The following is a 17,535-nucleotide window of genomic DNA, read 5'->3' on the forward strand; positions in this document are numbered from 1 at the left end:
AGCCTCATGGAGCTCGAGCTACGGTAAGGACAGCAGAGGACATTCCTATGTTCCCAAAGCTCCACCGGATGGCGCTGCACTAGGACCGGAAGCTCCTGGAGGGCAGCGGCCGTGCTCCGTTTACAGGCACAGCTAGCTAGCTTTCTTGTACTTCGCACATGTTGCATTTTTTTTACAAACTGAAGGTTTTTGGCCAATCTGCGCTGAGCAAGTCTACTGGCACAATTTTTCCCGACAGCATTTGCTTACTTCCTGTCTCTGTGTCATATTTTGGCAATTCTCACAATATTTCAAACTTGTTCATCATTACTATATTTGTTAGGGGGGATCTGTGATCGGTGATTATGACCTGCGGAAAGCCCAGACGATGGTCAGCACGTTTTGGCAATAAAGTATTTTTTAATGAAGGTATGTATGTCATCACTGCAGACATAGGGCTGTTGCACACGTAGCAGATACTGTATTGTGTAAACAGAACTTGTATGCGTTGAGAAACCAAAAAATTCACTTGATTCGCTTTATCACAATATTTGCTTTACTGCAGGGGTCTGGAAACGAGCCTGCAATATATCTGAGGTGCACCTGTATACTGAATGAATGAATGAATGAATGAGTGTAGGAGTGAAGAGGGGGCTCCTCTGGCCCCAGTCCTTGGTCAGATGACAACCATCTAGGGACCAGGTGATGGGGTTTTCTGCCTGGGAATCCAATTGCAATTACTGTCAGTGGATGTTTTCATCTACAATACGCGATTACAGGCACCGGAGAAGAAACTGATGTAAACGCTAACCGCACACACGATCACATCCAGAAACAATCGTGTCTAACATCGAACACAGCTCAGTAAACCGAGGTTCAGGGGTGCAAACATACAGAGATGCTTGTACATGAGAACAGCGGCAAACCTGTCTGTAAAGTACGAAGAAACTGAGAAACCCACAGATCCGCCGGCAGACCCACGGAAAGCAGCGCGCGGGCCCGAACCACAGAAGCACCGACACTACCCGGCGCGCTCGTGAGCGCGGACATGTGCGCCTACACATCACACAGTTACGCTCCCCGCTGCCCACTGCTCCAGGAAAGGGAACTCAGGGAGACGGAAGCGAGGCAGTATGATGGGGGACGGTCACCCGTTAGGGCCCCCATGCTGGGGGTGGGGGATGGCACGGGGCCAGCCAGGGCTGCGGCTGGCTGGGGAGAAGCTGGCCCGGCACAGAAAGCCATAGACAGAGAACTGGGCTCTGCCGGGCAAGCCCAGAGCAGCAAGAGACCCCTCCCGGGGCCAGCGTGCAGGGGGTCTAGCCCCAGAGGAAGCAGCAGACCCTTTGCCCTGGGAACCTGAGCTCCACAGGGCCAGCCCCTCAGCCGAGTCTGCTCCCAAAGGCTGCCCTCTCCTCAGGACCCCCACATCAGGCCCATGGCAGGCCTAGACTGGGACTCAGGGCCCTGAGTTCTAAGCCACCAGTGGTTGACAAGTCACTTTACCTCCGGGCCTCGGGTTCCTAAGGTGAAGGTGACTGAAAAGGCCTGCCCACAGGTTTGTCTCGAGCACTGGACGGGACCAGTCTGCAGCACACTGTGCTCCCCGCAGCCTACAAACCAGCCGTGTCTCTCTCACCCACTCCCCGTTTCCTAAGCCCCCTCCAAAGGACCACTGCTGCTCACTCTTCCTAAACCTTCACTCCTCCAGCTGCTTCAGAATCTTCAGAGGCCCCCAGCACCCACCCAGTCACCCCAAACTCTGCTCCCCGATGTGAGCGGGCCTGGCAGGAAGAAGAGGGTGTGCACGGATTTTCCTGTCGGGACCATTTCAAGGCCGTGCACGGCTCCTCGTATAGGTCACTGGACCCTCAACAGCCCTGGGGGAGGCCCTGGACTGGGTGCGGGTACCTCACGGGGTAGGAGTGGAGGCGGCTGTGCGGGCGGTGGTAAGGAAAGCAGGGCTGGAGGCTGGGGGGCCTGAGCGCCAGGCAGGGGGGCTGGGCTACAAGCTTCAGATGCTTCTGCTGGCCTACAGCTCAAAGCCTCAGCTTCACTGAGGGGAAGGAGGCAGTGTCTCCTGTCTCCCAGGACCTGTTCCAAAGCCACCAGGCCCTCCCCCAAGGCCGTCCTACAAATGCCACTCCTGTACAAGGCCTGTCCCCTGGGGTTGTGTCCTGGCTGGCCTCTGGACAGTCCGCTAGACACATCAGACCTCCCACCTTCCTCTCATCCAGAGTTCATGACCAACGAGGACACACAAACCAGTGGCTTTAAAATGTTATCAGAAGCACAGCACAGCTGCTGCCAGAGCCCCTGGAGACCTGCTTCCCATCTTATATGGCCCCCGGGCCCACAGACAGACAAGCAGGCCCAGAGGTCCTAGCTCAGACCAGGGAAGTGTCGCGGCCTAGAGGCCCACCTCCATCCCTCACCCCAGCATGAGCATGCCCAACGTCCTTCACGACTCCCACAAGAGTCCCCAACCCCTCCAGGGCCTCCACCCCATCTTCCTCTCCCCTCCCCCGCCCTGCTCCTCAAGAAGGCCTCCCTCCTCTCCAGCTTCCCCAGACCCGCACTCAGCACTGGATCAAGTGTCCCGTGCACGTCCCACGGTTGCCCTTCTTCCAAGCCCTGCCCCTTCCCCCTCTTCTGCTCCAGGACCTTCAGACCTCGATCTCCCAAACACTGTGGTCCTCAGTCCTAGGAGAGGGGTCAGAAGAGCAAGGGGAAAGGGCGGGCCATCCTTCCACAGAAATTATCAAATTATTATTTGGAAAATAATAACACTTATTCCTATGGATAGACTTGTCCTATCAAGCAAGGGGGGAAAACAGTGGGAAACATTCACAAAGTGCAAGACAAATTATTTTTAGGTCGCCACATTGCCGTCACCCCCTCTTTGCCTCCCACATTATAATAACTGTAACTCAGGGTTGCCCTGGTAAGAACAGCCCAGTTTAATGACCTCAGGCTACTTCCACCAGCATCCCCTGGGAACCAAGTCCATGGAGAGCCGGGGCAGCTGCCTTATCCTATCATGCCTGCCCCCCGCCTCCCGGAGGTCCAAGATGTAACCCCAGGCCAGTCTCAGAGGTACCTCCTTCCAGGGCTTCTGCCTCCACCCACCCAACGTTCACCCCTTTGGGGGGACTGCCCCACCCCACCTCCCTGCCTCTATGCCTGTCCCTCACCCATGGCCTCCACATCCCCAGCTCTGCTAACCTGTCTCCCTTTAGAGGCGAGATCAGCACCCTCATTCCTTGCCCAAGGTCCAAGACTCAGGAGCCAGCCAAGGCCGGGCGACCCCCATGACCCAATCTGAAGGCAAGACATGAAACTGACTGCTAACAACACTGTGAACAGATGTCACATTTTCATTTATAAACACTTTCCAACCCCTTGCTTCATTCAAAAGAGCTTGGAAAGGGTAAGAGTAAGGAGTGTTTCTCCCCCCTGACTCCCCGCTTGCCGGATGAGGAAAGTAAAGCCCAGAGGTGACATCCATTGCCTCATAGACAGCTAGACCTAAGGTCTCCTTCTGCACACTCTGACCATACTCTTCCCTCCCAGCCAACACTGCACTAGGAAATCTGGGATTCCTCAGCTTAACTCTCACCAAGGGTGCAGGTGCATGGGTCACCCCACCTCCACCAAGCTCTGCACTTTGTCCTGGGTAGCCCTTGCCTCTTCAGGGGGGACAGTGGTCTTCATCAGGCCTCTCAAAACCACCACCACCTTTCACTACCCCAGAGTACAACTGTCACAACACATACATCGTTAAGTTGTACCAGTGCTGTTTTTAATACCTCCAAGATCTCCTACTGCCCCACCTCAGTTTACGCCTCACTGTTTCTTGCCCAAAGACTGTACTAGTTTTATAGCTTATCTTGCCCCTCCAATCCATTCAATCACCCAGAACTCAAAGCAATTTCCCTAAAATTAAAATGAGGACATGTTACTACTTTGCTCAAAATACTTCCCAATGGGTCCCCAGCACTTTCAGGTTCAGCTAAAAATTTCTCGGCAAGACCATTTAGAACCCGGCCTCTGCTCGCTTCTCCTGTCTCCCAGCTCTCCACTGTCCCAACATGTGACTCCCTGACCTTGTAGCATCTTGGCCGGCCTGTGACCAGTCTTGGAATACTCTTGCCCAGCTCTTCTCTGCCCAGCCTAGATCAGGGATCGCTCTGAGCGGGAAGCCTTTTTGGATATGCCAGGCTCAGTTAGGGGCCCTTCTCTGTTTGACCTGTGTACCCACCCAGCCCGCTACCATATACATGGTATAATAATAATTTGTCTCCACAACAAAACTGTAAACATCTTAACATGGAGTATTTCTCTCTCCCCAACATCCGGCCCAAGGTCCCATGTGCTGTAAACCATTAACAAAAATTTTAATAAAGAAACACTTACAATACAGAAATTTAAGTCCAAAACGGATTAGAAGCACAGAATCATGGAACCTTAGGGTTGAAAGGAGACTAATATCCTCGAATCTCTTCATTTTACAGATGAACACAGGGACCCAAAAAGAAGAGCTAATAGTGGAACCTGGGCAGCCACCAGTGTCAAGCTCCGGGGCTCTGACCACACCCACCCCCAGGTCTAGCTGACCAGGACACGCTCCAGGCTCCACCCGCCCAAAGGACGGATTCTCCTCCACCTTTACAGGGGAAAGAAGCCCCCAGCTCCTACCCCCACCCCCACCCCCACTGAGGTCTTGACTCCTGTGCCCATTTTCCTGGAATGGAGCCCCACCCCCAAACACACACACACACACACACGCACGCACTTCCAATTTCTGTGGTGCTTCCCTCTCGTTCGCACTCCCAATCTTCATGCCCACTCATTTAATCCTTTATTAAGCACCTACTCTGTGTCACTGTGCGGCGAGCACTGGGGCTCCTGCCCTCCAAAAGCTCGGTCTTTCCGACACAGCTGACACAGCCCCGAACACAGGGCCAGCGCTTGGGCAGAACGCGCCCGAAGGGACCGGGGGTCAGCCCCCCCACACACACCCCCCCCGCTGACCAACCCGTCCCTCCCGCTCTCACGGCCCCCCTCCTGCTCTCTGCCCCCGCCTGCAGCCCCCTCCCACGCACGACCCGGGCCCCTTTCCCCAGGGGCTGTGTGGGGGCGAGGAAAGTTCGGAGCCGCAACGCCAGGGGCTCAGGGGGCCCCGAGACCCCAGAGGCCGCCGCCAGCCCGAGGCTGGGTGGAGGCAGCGCGCGAGGAGCGGGCCGGGCGCTGGCCCCACAGCACGGCCCGTCCCTCCGCACGCCCCTCCCGCCCGGATTCGGAGGGACTCGGAGGGAGGGGACGGGAATAAATACCTTGACTTTGTGGTTAAGGTTAACGGGAACTGCCACCCCGGGGCGACTTGGGCACTGGGCTGCCCGGCCCCGCCAGTCCCGGGACAGGCGGGGCGGGCGCCTCCCCCTGATTGGCTAACGGGCCGGCCATCCCCGGGGCCGTCCCGCCGCCTGATTGGCTGCGCCGCTCAGATGACCAGCTCCTCCCTATCGGAGAAGCCCGCGGGGCGGCCCCTTTGTTCTCCTGAGCCAATAGCCCTGGTGGGCGGGCTGACCTCGCCGCCCGCTGGGCCTCGCGGGGCCCCGCGCGGCGTTAACGCTTTGGCCGCTGGCGCGGGACCCGAGTCCAGGGCTGCGAGGGGAGGAGGAGCGAGGGCGAGGCCGGGTGCCGGTGACCGGACGGCGCCGCGGCACCATATTCTTCCCCTCCGCCGGGCTCTCCCTCCGGCTCTGGCCCGGCGGACGCGCTCTCAGATCGATCCCGTCATTCTGCAGCTCTCCGTCCGACTCAGGGACGAGCCCGCACCGCTCTTGGTGCCGGCATCCGGGAGAACAGGACGCACGAACCCCACTCTGACGCTCACACTCGAGTGTGCATGTGACCTGGTGGCACCTGGCACTACAGTACACCAAGTGTTAGGGTGAGAAGCTGTACTTGCCTCGCGCGATCCGAGAGAAATCGCCATCCGCACCCCGCGCGGCGCTAGGCACGTCGTGGGCGCCCGATAAACTATCCTGGGGTCTCTACGAGAGAGAGACAGAGACAGAGACGGAGACCTCATTAAATTCACCCCCTCGCTTTCTCCTCAGGAAACAGCGGTCTGAAGAGGTCACGTTCCTAGGTGGAGTGTCACTGCTGATTTAGAGGCAGGGTCCAGACGGCCTGGAGATCTTCAGAAAAGAGAATTTTCTCCTCTACCCACACTAATTGGAAGGAATGCTCCTTTATGTCAATAAGATTCCACACACTGCTACATCAGGCTAGCTAGGTCAACTCCCACTGGCAGGATTCTCTCTGGAGCTGCTTAGAAACTGCCTTTGGGACTCGAGGTTGATAAAAACAGAAGCTGGCCTCTCTCTCTCTCTCTCTCTCTGAGACTTCCTACAAACCTACCGTGAAGCTGGTGGATCTCATTCTAATGAATCCGTGGCCGCCTACTAAGCATTTGCCGTGGGCCCAGCTATTGTTTGGCCTCAGGACAATAGACACTGTCCAACTGAGTCTGTCGGTTTTGCCACTAATTTCTGTGCAGCTTTTCTGTCTCTGCACTTTGACTTATCTGTAAAAGAGTAATTTCCTAGTTACATGCTTACCTTTCCAGACTTTTGCAGGACCCTAACTGGTTCTATTGTCTATGGAAACATTTGTAAAGAATAAAACCCTACACAGAGGCCAGATACCACTAGGCCATCAACTTTTTAAAGAATCCCGTTCATCTCTTTACTTTCTAGAGTACCTTCTGGAGGTTTAAGCAAAGGCTTGTGGACTTCCAGTATTCTAGGTCCAGATCTGCCACTGGTTATGAGTGAGAAAACCCACTTCTCTCTGGGCATGTTTCCTCCTCTACAGAGTGAAAGTCTTCCTCCAGATTGGCGTTTCATGACCAAGGGTATTTCAAGGACGGAAAGAATGAAGCACATCTGGGATCCTATTTACATTAAGAAAAAAGAGAGAAAAGACAACAGGGGGAGGGGGGAATGAAAGACTTCCATATTTAGAAAATATATGTCTGCATTATTAAATTTTGACAAGATAATTGAGTACTTTTATAGTTGTAGAAGAAAAAGGGGGGAACCCTGGGCACCTCAGAACAGAAGAGTAGCTCCTGTCAGCAGAACTGTGACCCCTCCAACCTGAGCAGTTCCTCCCTCGAGACTGCTGTCTGCATGTGCCATGCTGAGCAATGACTTGGGAACCCCAGGTCCTCTGCGGGACCCAGGAAGGACCCATGGACAAGTTCACTCTGTCCCAGCTTGACCAGCCCCCTCAAGGCCACTTCTGTGGCTTTCCCTGAACTTTGGACCTCTCCTCAATCATCTCTACCCCAAAGTAGGTGCAGCACAGCATTAGTGGACGCCCAGTGCCGGCCTTCCCCACCCCCAAGCTTTTCCTTTAAAGGTGATCTTTCAGGGCGCCTGGGTGGCTCAGTTGGTTAAGCGACTGCCTTCAGCTCAGGTCATGATCCTGGAGTCCCTGGATCGAGTCCCGCATCGGGCTCCCTGCTCGGCAGGGAGTCTGCTTCTCCCTCTGACCCTCCCCCCTGTCATGTGCTCTCTCTCATTCTCTCTCTCTCAAATAAATAAATAAAATCTTAAAAAAAAATAAAAATAAAAAAAATAAAGGTGATCTTTCAAAGTCAGGAGCCCTGGTCAGATTCCCTCGCCCTCATCCTTTTCCCCAGCCCCCAAGTACAAACCTTAGGTGCCTGAGGACCTGGTTCCTGCCCATCATCCCTAGACGTTGACCTACTTTCCTGCCCCCCAAAAAGCATCGCTCCCCTTCCCTTGAAGCCCTGGGGTCCCTTAAAGAGACATTGAAGTGTGGCATTCTTGAGTCAATGCTTCTTGTCTCTGAAAGATAATTTGCCATTAACTATACAGGTTTTTAAGTGGCTCCATGAAGGCATGAAGTGGCTTCAACCAATATGAAACTTGGAAGCTATCTGCTTCCATCCTACACACTTGGAGTCCCACTCCCCCCCATCCATCTCCCTCGGCTCATTATTTGTGTACACATATACGTCCTCCCCAGACTTAGGCCTCTTAGAGGTAAGGACAAGGTCTTACCTTGGTAAAACCCCTAGTTGCCATCACAACATCAAGCATGGTAGGCCTTGGATAATTATCTTCACCAAAGCAGCAGCATACGCCATTCCCCTAACAAACATGTGGCAGTAGTCAAGAGCACACATTCCAGGAGTCAGAGAGACCTGGGTTTAAATCGCCTCTGGTGACTGCCAGTTATATGACCTTGAGCAAATGTTTTAATCTGTAAAAGAAGAGTACCTACCACCCGGGGATTATGGGAGATCATTTAGGTAAACTTCTTTGCGAGGTGCCACTCCCATTAACAAACTGTGGTGGTTATTATGCACGATGTGCACGGTGCTGGATCTATGCAGAAATTACTCAAACTGGCAGGAAAAGGGCCTACTGACACCTGTCAAGAATAGGCACTCAAATGTGTATGAAACGGCCAGTACAGGGAAGCATCGGCGGGCCAGCCAGGAAGGCATTGCAGAACATTCAAATCAGACCTCGTCCTCCTGATTACTGGCCCCTGACAGGTCTCACTTGACCCCACAGAAAGCTAAGTTCCTGCAGAACTAGCCCCACCTGCGGGGTGTGCCTGGCCTCCCCCTGGGGAAGAACTGGGAGCAAGGTGCAAAGGAGCTCAAGTGGGGGCACTTGCCCCGTTACCAACACCCCTCCTCCCCCGCGGCCCCCCGCCTCCCCCCCCCGCCCCCCCAGAGCAGAGCATGCTGCTCCTCTTTCAAACTACACAGCTCACCGGGAGAAAGGAACACTCAGCCACCAGCTCTAAAACCAAATCTTTATTCTCTAGTTTGAAAAGGAGGGTAAGTGGTTGTTCTGTTTCATTCCAGAGAACAGAACAAGGCCCAATAGGTAGAAATTACAGGAAAGCAGATTCCATTCATTATAAGGAAGAATTTCTAACAATTAGAATTATCCTACAATAGAACCAGGACCTCAGGAGGTGGGGACTCCCTGTCACCTAAGTGTTCAAGCAGAGGCTGGGCATCCACAACCTAGAAATGTAGAAGAGGAAACTCGCCCCTTTCTGCCTGTCAGCCGACCCTATCAATGGGGCAGTCCTTTCCACCATGTCGAGTTCTGGAACGAGTGGAGGGTTGGGGTGTTCAGACAAAAGCCTGGACACGGGGCTGCTGACAGCCAGGGGATGCTCTAAGCGCTGGGAGGGTGGTGCATTGATCTCGGGGAGGGGGAGTGGAGCTGAGCACTAACAGTAGATGGGTCTGAGTCCCGGTGCCTACGCAGGGGCAGGAGGAAGGGGACGGGGTGGGACAGGTTAGAGCAGCGCGGCCTCACCTCTCAGTGCTGGAAAAGGCCTAGGTGCTGTCCAACAAGGCCAGCAGGTTCTCCCGGGTGTATCCAGCTCGTCCACTTTTCCTCCCAAGTGCTCATTTACTAAGGACTGTACCACACCTACTTCCAAAAACTGAGCTGAAGAAACTCATAATAAAAGACAAGGACATTAAGGCGTTAACACCAGAGGGGAAGGGTCTTCCTGGTCCCTGGTGGCCCCTCCAGCAGGAGGGCTCTAAGGGGTAGGTGAAGCTGCTATTGCTACTCTTCCAGGGCCCAGGGCAGTCAGGACAGAAGCTTAGCAAACACCAGCTGGAGGCCAGAGTCCCGTGCTCTGCGAGTGGTTTCCCGGGCGCCCTCGGCCGGACCTCCCTCCCTAACAGGGCCCAGCTCCCCGGCCGCTCTCCCATCCCTTGCCTACAGCAGCAGCAACACAGGCCCCCCACAGCCCGGGCCCACGGCAACACTCTCGTGTAAAGGACGCCCAGCCCGCCCCCCTCGGCCTCCGCGGCCCCTGCCCGCTCAGACGTCATGCTTCTTCTGATGGGCCAGGAGCTTCTCCTCGTCGTCGAAGGTCTGGCCACAGATGGCGCAGCAGAAGGCGCCGTCCCGGATGTGGCTCTTCCGGTGGGTGATGAGGTTGGACTTCTGGCTGAAGCTGCGGTCGCAGTCGGGGCAGGCATAGGGGCGCTCGCCCGTGTGGATGCGCCGATGGGACACCAGGTTGGACTTCTGGCTGAAGGCTTTGCCGCAGTCTGGGCACACGTAGGGCTTCTCGCCGGTGTGGATGCGCCGGTGGGCCGCCAGGTAGGGCTTGTGGCGGAAGGCCTTGCCGCAGTCCGGGCACACGAAGGGCCGCTCGGGGGCGTGGTCGCGCCGGTGGGCCGCCAGGTGGCTGCCCTGGGAGAAGCGGCGCCCGCACTCCTCGCAGGCGAAGGGCCGCTCGCCCGAGTGCACCCGGGAGTGCGCCACCAGGTGGGTCTTCTTGCCGAAGTTCTTCCCGCACTCGGCGCAGGCGAAGGGCCGCTCCCCGCTGTGCTGCCGCTGGTGGGCCCGCAGGAAGCGCTCCAGCCGGAAGCTCCGGCCGCAGTCCTCGCAGCTGAAGAGCGAGGGGGGCGCGGCCGCCGGCTCGGGCGGGGGCGCTCCCGGGGCCTCCTGCGGAGGCTCGGGCGGCCGCTCCCGGGCAGGTTTCAGCGGGGCCTCGGCGGGGGGCTCGGACGAGGCCTCCAGGGGGCCGGCCGGAAGCTGGGGGCTCCCCGAGCCGGGGCCGGCCTGTGCAGACCCTTCGGACCGCTTGTGGATCTTGCTGTGGGACAGCAGGTTGGGTTTGTGGCGGAAGCGGCGCCCGCACTCCGTGCACGGGTAGGGCTTCTCGCCGGTGTGGATGCGCCGGTGTGAGGTCAGGTAGGGCTTATTGGTGAAGCGCTTCCCGCATTCGGGGCACTGGTGGGGCCGCTCGCCCGTGTGCACACGGCGGTGGGCGATCAAGTTGGGCTTGTGCCGAAAGCGCTTGCCGCAGCAGGCACACTGGAACGGGCGGTCGACCGCGTCTCCACCGGGCCGGGGGGCGGTCACAGCCGGGCGGCCCCTAGGCCGGGGCCCGAGAGCCTTGGCTGCTGCCTCCTCCAGGGCCTCGGCTACGTGAACCCGCTTGTGAGCGACTAGCTGGTCCCACTGGGCAAAGCTCCGGCCACAGTTGCCACATATAAAGGGCCGGGCCTCTGGGGCCGGGGGGTGGCACCTCCGCACGTGAGCTCGAAGCTGCTTTCGTCGCCAGAAGCGTCTCTCACATTCAGGACAGGCGATGGGCCGCTTTGCGGCCGAGTGGGCCCGTAGATGCAGAACCAGGGCCACCCAGCCTCGGAAGGTCTGCCTGCAGAGGTGGCAGGCGAAGCCCAGATCCGGGGTGGCAGCGGCATGGACCTGGCAGTGCAGTGCCAAGAAGGGGGGGTGTCGGAAGCGACGGCCGCATTCAGGACAGGGCAGGGGCAGCCGGGCCTGGCAGCGCCGGGTGTGAAGCCACAGGGCCACCCAGCCCGGGAAGTGCCTTCGACAGTGGGCACAGCGATGGGCCCTACTGGGGGCTTGGCTGCCCGACTGGGCCACGGAAGTGCCTTGTAACCTCAGCCCGTGGGGCTCCTTCTCCAGGGTCTGGGGCAACTTCTGGGAGGGCCCAGAGACCTTGGGCTGGGCTGGGCCCATGGCCGGGGGACCCTTGCAGCGACGTTCCAGCATGGGTTCCTCCTCTGCTGAGGGTGGAAAAGCAGTGTCACTCTGGAGATCAATTCATCCTGCCCCAGTTCCTCCCCGGCCGACCCCAGGCCTCAGAGGAGCTCGTCCCTCTGAACTCCTAGAGCCCTTGAATCTGGCCTATTCTTCTATTTCCTTGTCTGTTCTACATCATTTCAATCTTGCGCTTCTAGATACCATTTCAAGTGTATTTAAGTATTTACTCAGTAGTCACTAACCCTGGAAACTACCAGAAGGGAGGAACTCTGACACTTCTTGGAATCCCCCCTCATGCTAGTCACCCTGTGTCTGGCATGGAGTAAACACTCCAGCGTTGGCTGCACAAACATTCCTGCCTTGGGACTCACCAGAGAATGTGGTCACCTCTCCCTGTGGTGCTTTAGGCTTTTTACAAGCGCTTCCCTGCTGCCCCCTGCTCGTTTCTAGTATTTCCCGCCGCTACATTTGAGCTTCACAGCAAGAGTGAGGCGGGACAAGCAGACATGAAGCTCCCAGCTTGACAGATGAAGCAACTTTGAGGCATAAAAAGGAGAGGGGGGCTTGCCCGAGGGGACACAATAAACCAAGAGCAGAACCAAGACCGGAGGACAGGTCTTCTGAACTCCCAGGCCAGTGTGTTCTTGCTTCTAAAACGCCGGGGTTTGTAAAGTTCCCACAGAAAGAAACTCCTACAGCCTTGACCCTATTTATCCTCTCCTGGGTTCTAATCACACCACAGGGGAGCGTTTTTGGCCTCCCTAACCCCAGTCGCTCAGGGTAGAAGCCTGGAGAGCAGGAGACAGCGCTTCTGGGGAGCAGGAGGGGAGTGCTAGATGCTACTTGCAGCGCTCTGCAAGGCCAGGCCACTGCCTGTCCAGACTGCCCACACTCTGCCTGCCTGCCCTCCTCTGCCCACACACATGATTAGCACATCGCAGGAAGGAGAGCTCTCCTGAATCCAAGGAACACCCACAGCCGGCTACCCTCCCTCGGGGTGGTCGGGATTACTACCGGGGCGAGAGAAGGGGAGGAAAGACAAGACTGTAATCCCTGTCCCCTGCCAGGTCATGCCCCAACCCCACCAGGAACTGCCCCACATTGCGCTCCTCCACGGTGCCGGGGAGCCCAGATTCCTCGAGGACAGCTTCCGGCAGCCACTGAGGGGTGGGTGGTGGTTAGCCTCCTAATGGACCTTCACTGCCGGCTTGCAAGCTCCAGAAACATCCTCCTAAATTCCCTAGAGCCGAACTCCTCTCGAGGAGCTCAGACATGACTCATTCCCCATGGCCAGACTGAGCACAGGGAAGACGCTGGTATGGGAAGGTGATCCTTCCCCCCTACAGGTGACCGCCTTCCTCCAGGATGAGGCGATCTGAGCACTGGGGCTGTGGAATGGTTTGGGAACCCAACAAAGAAGGCCAGACTCTACCCTGGAGACCGTGGAGCTGGAGATGAGGCTTTTTCCAGCTCCTCCCGGGGATGTTCCTGGGGAGACTTCTGCGGCTGCAGCGCCTGCTTCGGCCCACACTCTGGTAGCCCCCAGATGTCAGGGAAAACTGCAGCAGTAAAGACACCCCTACCCCCATGGCAGAGCTCAGACCTCGGAGTGCAGAGAGGCCAGCCTTACCTGCGGGGAGGGGAGAGAAAACACGCATGAGGCTCTGAGCTCCTCCGGGGCAGTCATCTTTGTGTCCTCGCCAGCCACAACCCCCTCCCCCACCCAAGCCCCACACCCCGAGAGGCCGAGGAACCTTAACGGATACTGGATTAATAAATGAATGTGGCCCCTTCACCAAGGAAGTACACGACAGCGTTTGGGGGTCATTTCCTCCACGGGTAAGGTCACAGCATGAATTCTCCATGCTGATGGCCAAAGGCCGGCCGGCCGATGGCAGAAACTCTGGAATCCCTGCTGGCTCCCCTTCCCCCACCCTCCTCCCAACAGGAATTCCAGGCCCGGTTCCCAAGGGGCTGCGTAGGGCGAGCTAGTGTGGCCAGGTCTCGGTCACAATCCCCTCGCGCCTCTGGATGGCAAAAGGTCGTGGAGATCCCACACCCCCCTTTTGTTTTCGCGAGTGTCCCCCGTCCACGTCGCGGACACACGGCTCCGCGCACCCCGAGTGGGCCCTTTCGGGTCCCCACGCAGAGCGCACCTCGCGGAGCCTGCGCGCAGGTGCGCGGGCTCGCCCCCCCATTCGGTCCAGCACTGTCCCCCCCACACAGCGCACACACAGTCACGCGCCCGGCAGGTAGGGCCGCCCGCCTCGGGCCCGCGTGGAACCCCGCGCCCTGCCCGGGACGAACCTCTCCGGCGGGGTGCGCGGAGGCGCGTCGCGCGTCCATGAGGCCGGAACGCCGGCGCCGGCGGCCGCGCTCCCCACCCCGCGCGGCGACAGCGGCAGGTTCGAGTTCACAACTGCCAGGCCCGGGCCCAGCCCCCCCGCCGGTTCCCAGCGCCACGTGACTACAGGAGCTGCCGAGGGTCAGTCGCGGGCTGGGGCCGGCGGCCGCGGCCGGAGGGCGGGGCGGGCGGGGCGGGCGGCCGGGGCCCGTCCCCTCCGCGCCCCCCTCCCAGCGCCCCCTCGCGGGCTGGGCCGGGGGCGGCCGCCCGGAGCTCGGCTCCGTAGCCATGGCGACCGCAGCCCGGATTTTCCGGGACAGGCCCGGCTCAAGTTTCCCGACCCTTTGTCCCTACGGAGGACGCGCGTCCTTGCGCGACCGCGTGGCCGGACCGCGGTCCCTCGGCTAGACCCGGCCTCGCTGGCTTCCTCCGAGAGGGCGCTCGCCGCCCCCGGGCCGCCTGTTCACGGCTGCGGCCGCCGCCGGCCACCTCGACCTCTGGCCGCGCCGCCGCCCCGAAGGGCCCCAGGCTGGGGGCGGCGCGGCCGACCCGAAAGTCTGGCTTCTGGTTTGTCCGCAAGTGGAGAAAGGAAAGGCCCGACCGCGTGAACTTTAAAGAAAGAGAATGCCTCCTCTTCCAGAAATTACCACGAGCAGGCGTTCCCGGCTTCCCGCGGCGGGGGGCGCGGGGCCTGGCCGAGGGGCCGCTCTGGCCCCGGGCATTCGGCTGGGAACCGCGCGGCAGCCGGGCGGCGAGCGGGGAGGCAGGTGCGAGCCTGCGCCCGTGACTCACCGCCGAGCAGGTGGCCGTGGCTTTACGAACCACACACTTCCTGGCTTTTCCAGGCTAGTCCAGGGTCATGTACTTTTACGCTTTTCAACAAAGTCGATGTTAATTGTGCAATCATTTCTAAAACACTTAAATCTGTTGCATCAGTTCTGTCGGAAACAGAATATAAAAATCTCTCATACTTTTAGCTCCTAGAGTCAGTTACATTTCAAATCTTGGTATGTCTCCTCCGGTGTTTTTTTCTATACTTACCTATGCACGTTTGACGGAATAGGGATACTGCATTGCAAAAAATGTACTCTGCCCTTTTCACTAACAATATTGTGAGTTTTCTCCCATTTTACTAGATATTCTCTTATGGCGTGATTCTTAATGGCAGCATAAATGTACAAGTAAACTTTCTTGGTTTTCTGTATCATTAGAGATTCATCTTTTATCGCACATGGCTGATTTTAAAGTTCGAGGAGTGGGGAACTGACGGATCAAAGGCAAAGTATATTTTTAAAATGCTTTCTAAAATGTCTTCCAGGAAAATTTATTAGCTTTCCCTTGAGAAATGCCCATTTTTCCATATCCTTGACGACGCTGGCTATTTTTTCAAATTTAAAGTCATTATTTCTCATTGTTTTGAATTTCATTTCCTAGATTACTAGTTAGCTGGCTTGTTTTTTCACATTTCTTGCCTGTTTGTATTTTCTTTTTTGCCAATTTGCTTATGTCCCTTTGCTCATTTTATTTGTCTATTTTTTAAAGTAGGGGAGTTGGTTTTATTTCACATTGTTTGGGGGTTCCTATCTTATAAAATAAAAGGCTTTTATAGTTTCTGCCTTTGGTGCACATAAAGAGTAGCCACCACACCCCAAATTAAATTTTATGTGTGTATTTTTATCACAGAAAATAAGTTTTAATATCTAATAGTGTAAGTACTCCCCCTACACAGATTCCTTTTCTCCCCCCAAAAAATTTTCTTGGCTACAGTCACTCATTTATTCTTCCAAATAAACTTTAGAATTTGTCAAATATTTTAAAATTTTTCTTGTCAATATTTTAAAATCCATTTGAAGAGATTTAAGATTCATGTCCCCACCCCACCCCCCCATTTGTTCAGGTCTTATTTTATCTCTCATAGTCAAGGTTTCTATTTGTAGGTTAGATGTATAAGTTTATACTTTTTATGTAATAAAAATTCACAAACATGAAAAGAAAAACTTGTCAGAGCATGAGTTTTGGAGTTCAGAAAATACGTTCATAGCATAAAGCATATTGTACAATGTATGTCAAGTTTGATGGTTACAGAAGAATGGATTTGTCTACCAGTGCATTCAGAAGATACTCTGTTGTTTTTTTTTTAAGTAGCTTCCACCCAGCGTGGAGCCCAGTGTGGAGCCCAGCAAGGGGGCTTGAACTCACCACCCTGAGATCAAGACCTGAGCTGAGATCAAGAGTCAGACACTTAACCAACTGAGCCACTCAGGTGCCCCTAAGATATTCTAGTTTTTACCTAAGTACTTATTAAGGATAATTAATATGTAGGGAGTCCTTACGTTGTGTCAGATATGGTGATAAAGTGCTCACATACACATTTCAATTAATCCTCTCAACAACGCAGAAAACATACTCTTCTAGTCTTCATTCTGCAAATGAAACAACTGAGTCTCAGAGAGGTGGAAGAATTTGCCCAGGGCCACACAGCTAGATAGGGGTTTATAGGAAACCAGCCCTACTCCTCACCCCTAAAATTTTATGTGTGGGAAAAGCACCAAGTGCTGGGCCCAGCACAGAATAATCGTGAGATACCTGTCAGTTCATGAGTAAATGTGGCACGTCCAACACTTCCTTCCCGCAAGCACCCTCAAAGGGGAATTCCTTCATGGACCCCAGAGTATCTTCACCTCTGGGTAACCAGTCTCTCTTAGCCAAAAGGCTCTTCACTTAAATCCGTAAACTATTCCCTCACTCCCTGGCCCCCACTAGAAGAAGTGTCTTCCTGCCCAATCAGGAATTAGCCACGTGCTATATCTTCCTCTTTTGGCATAGCCAAAGGAATCGCTGGGGCCTTCACTCTGCAGAAGGGTAAGGAACACAGGAGTTGTGAGGGATTCCCAAGCCTTTATGCCAGCCAGGAATTCCAGGCCTTGGTATTTGGGACTCTGCCCCTCAATATGCCTTAGAGGAGGATGTAGGGGGGGTGGTACAGCAACCAGCCAAATGGCCTAACCCAATGGAGACTGTCTCAGCTCTGACATGCTTGCCAGAGAATGACAGGGCTGTGCAGGGTAGAGGACCCAACAGACAGCAAAAATTGACAGGGGCTCTGGGAGGATCCTCTTCCCCTCCAACCGTGCCCGGCCCCCACTACTGGATTAGACGGCAAAGTAGGTGGGCATGCCAGGGGATGAGGGGAGCAATGTCTCCAGAAATCCTCTATGAAGAGGACCAAGAATAGCTTAGCAGCAGTCCCGTATCTGCAAGAGGGCAAACTGCGTCCACCTCTCACAGATACACTGTCCCAGTCCTTCCCACAGGACTCACTGCACATCCAACAAATACTGAGTCAGGGCCTGCCATCTGCCATTGGGTCACGTGCTGGGCCTCATCATGAGTCACACAGACACGGTCCTGCTGTTTCCCCACAACGATAAAGGATATCGAAAGGACTTCTCAGCCCAGTTTAGTGATGGAAATCTTTCTTGGGGTAGTACTTAATATGAAATAAAACCAAGTACTTGGTGGGTTGTTGTGTTTTTTTTTTTAAGATTTTGTTTATTTATTGGACAGAGAGAGCACAAGCAGCAGGAGCGAGAGAGGGAGAAA

At 55.8% G+C, this 17,535-nt stretch overlaps 2 protein-coding genes across 12 annotated transcripts in view; both read right to left on the reverse strand.

Annotated features, from left to right (window-relative positions):
• Nucleotides 1-5,407, reverse strand: part of LOC116630658 (zinc finger and SCAN domain-containing protein 2-like) — a 34,072-nt gene extending 28,665 nt beyond the window's left edge. For all 6 annotated transcript variants that reach the window (XM_032401335.1, XM_032401326.1, XM_032401325.1 and 3 more), the window contains exon 1: nucleotides 5,316-5,407. The gene's annotated coding sequence lies outside the window, so the exon portion shown is untranslated. The remainder of the gene's footprint in view (nucleotides 1-5,315) is intronic.
• Nucleotides 5,408-8,833: 3,426 nt separating this feature from the next.
• On the reverse strand, nucleotides 8,834-14,039 carry REPIN1 (replication initiator 1). 6 transcript variants are annotated; one of them, XM_032401338.1, is made up of 3 exons: nucleotides 13,896-14,039; nucleotides 13,021-13,218; nucleotides 8,834-11,608 (listed from the first exon to the last, which is right to left on the reverse strand). In XM_032401338.1, the coding sequence occupies exons 2-3, from the start codon at nucleotides 13,175-13,177 to the stop codon at nucleotides 9,885-9,887; spliced, it is 1,881 nt and encodes a 626-aa protein (XP_032257229.1). In that variant the 5' UTR covers nucleotides 13,178-13,218; nucleotides 13,896-14,039; the 3' UTR covers nucleotides 8,834-9,884. The 6 variants fall into 6 exon arrangements, with proteins under 6 accessions (XP_032257229.1, XP_032257227.1, XP_032257228.1 ...); XM_032401336.1 differs by having other exon boundaries at nucleotides 8,834-11,611; XM_032401337.1 differs by lacking the exon at nucleotides 13,896-14,039 and adding an exon at nucleotides 13,745-13,856 and having other exon boundaries at nucleotides 8,834-11,611.
• Between the last annotated feature and the right edge of the window lie 3,496 nt (nucleotides 14,040-17,535).

The sequence above is a fragment of the Phoca vitulina genome, unplaced genomic scaffold (genome assembly GCF_004348235.1).
Source record: "Phoca vitulina isolate PV1807 unplaced genomic scaffold, GSC_HSeal_1.0 scaffold4, whole genome shotgun sequence".
In the NCBI taxonomy this organism is placed as follows: Eukaryota; Metazoa; Chordata; class Mammalia; order Carnivora; family Phocidae; genus Phoca; species Phoca vitulina.

Bases quoted from the DNA above. Each gene is read 5' to 3' on its own strand.
- REPIN1 (XM_032401336.1), bottom strand. From the start codon at position 13,177: ATGGGGGTAGGGGTGTCTTTACTGCTGCAGTTTTCCCTGACATCTGGG. The intron at 11,612-13,020 runs GTAGAGTCTGGC...TTCCACCCTCAG, and splicing joins CCAGCTCCACGGTCTCCAGG to CAGAGGAGGAACCCATGCTG.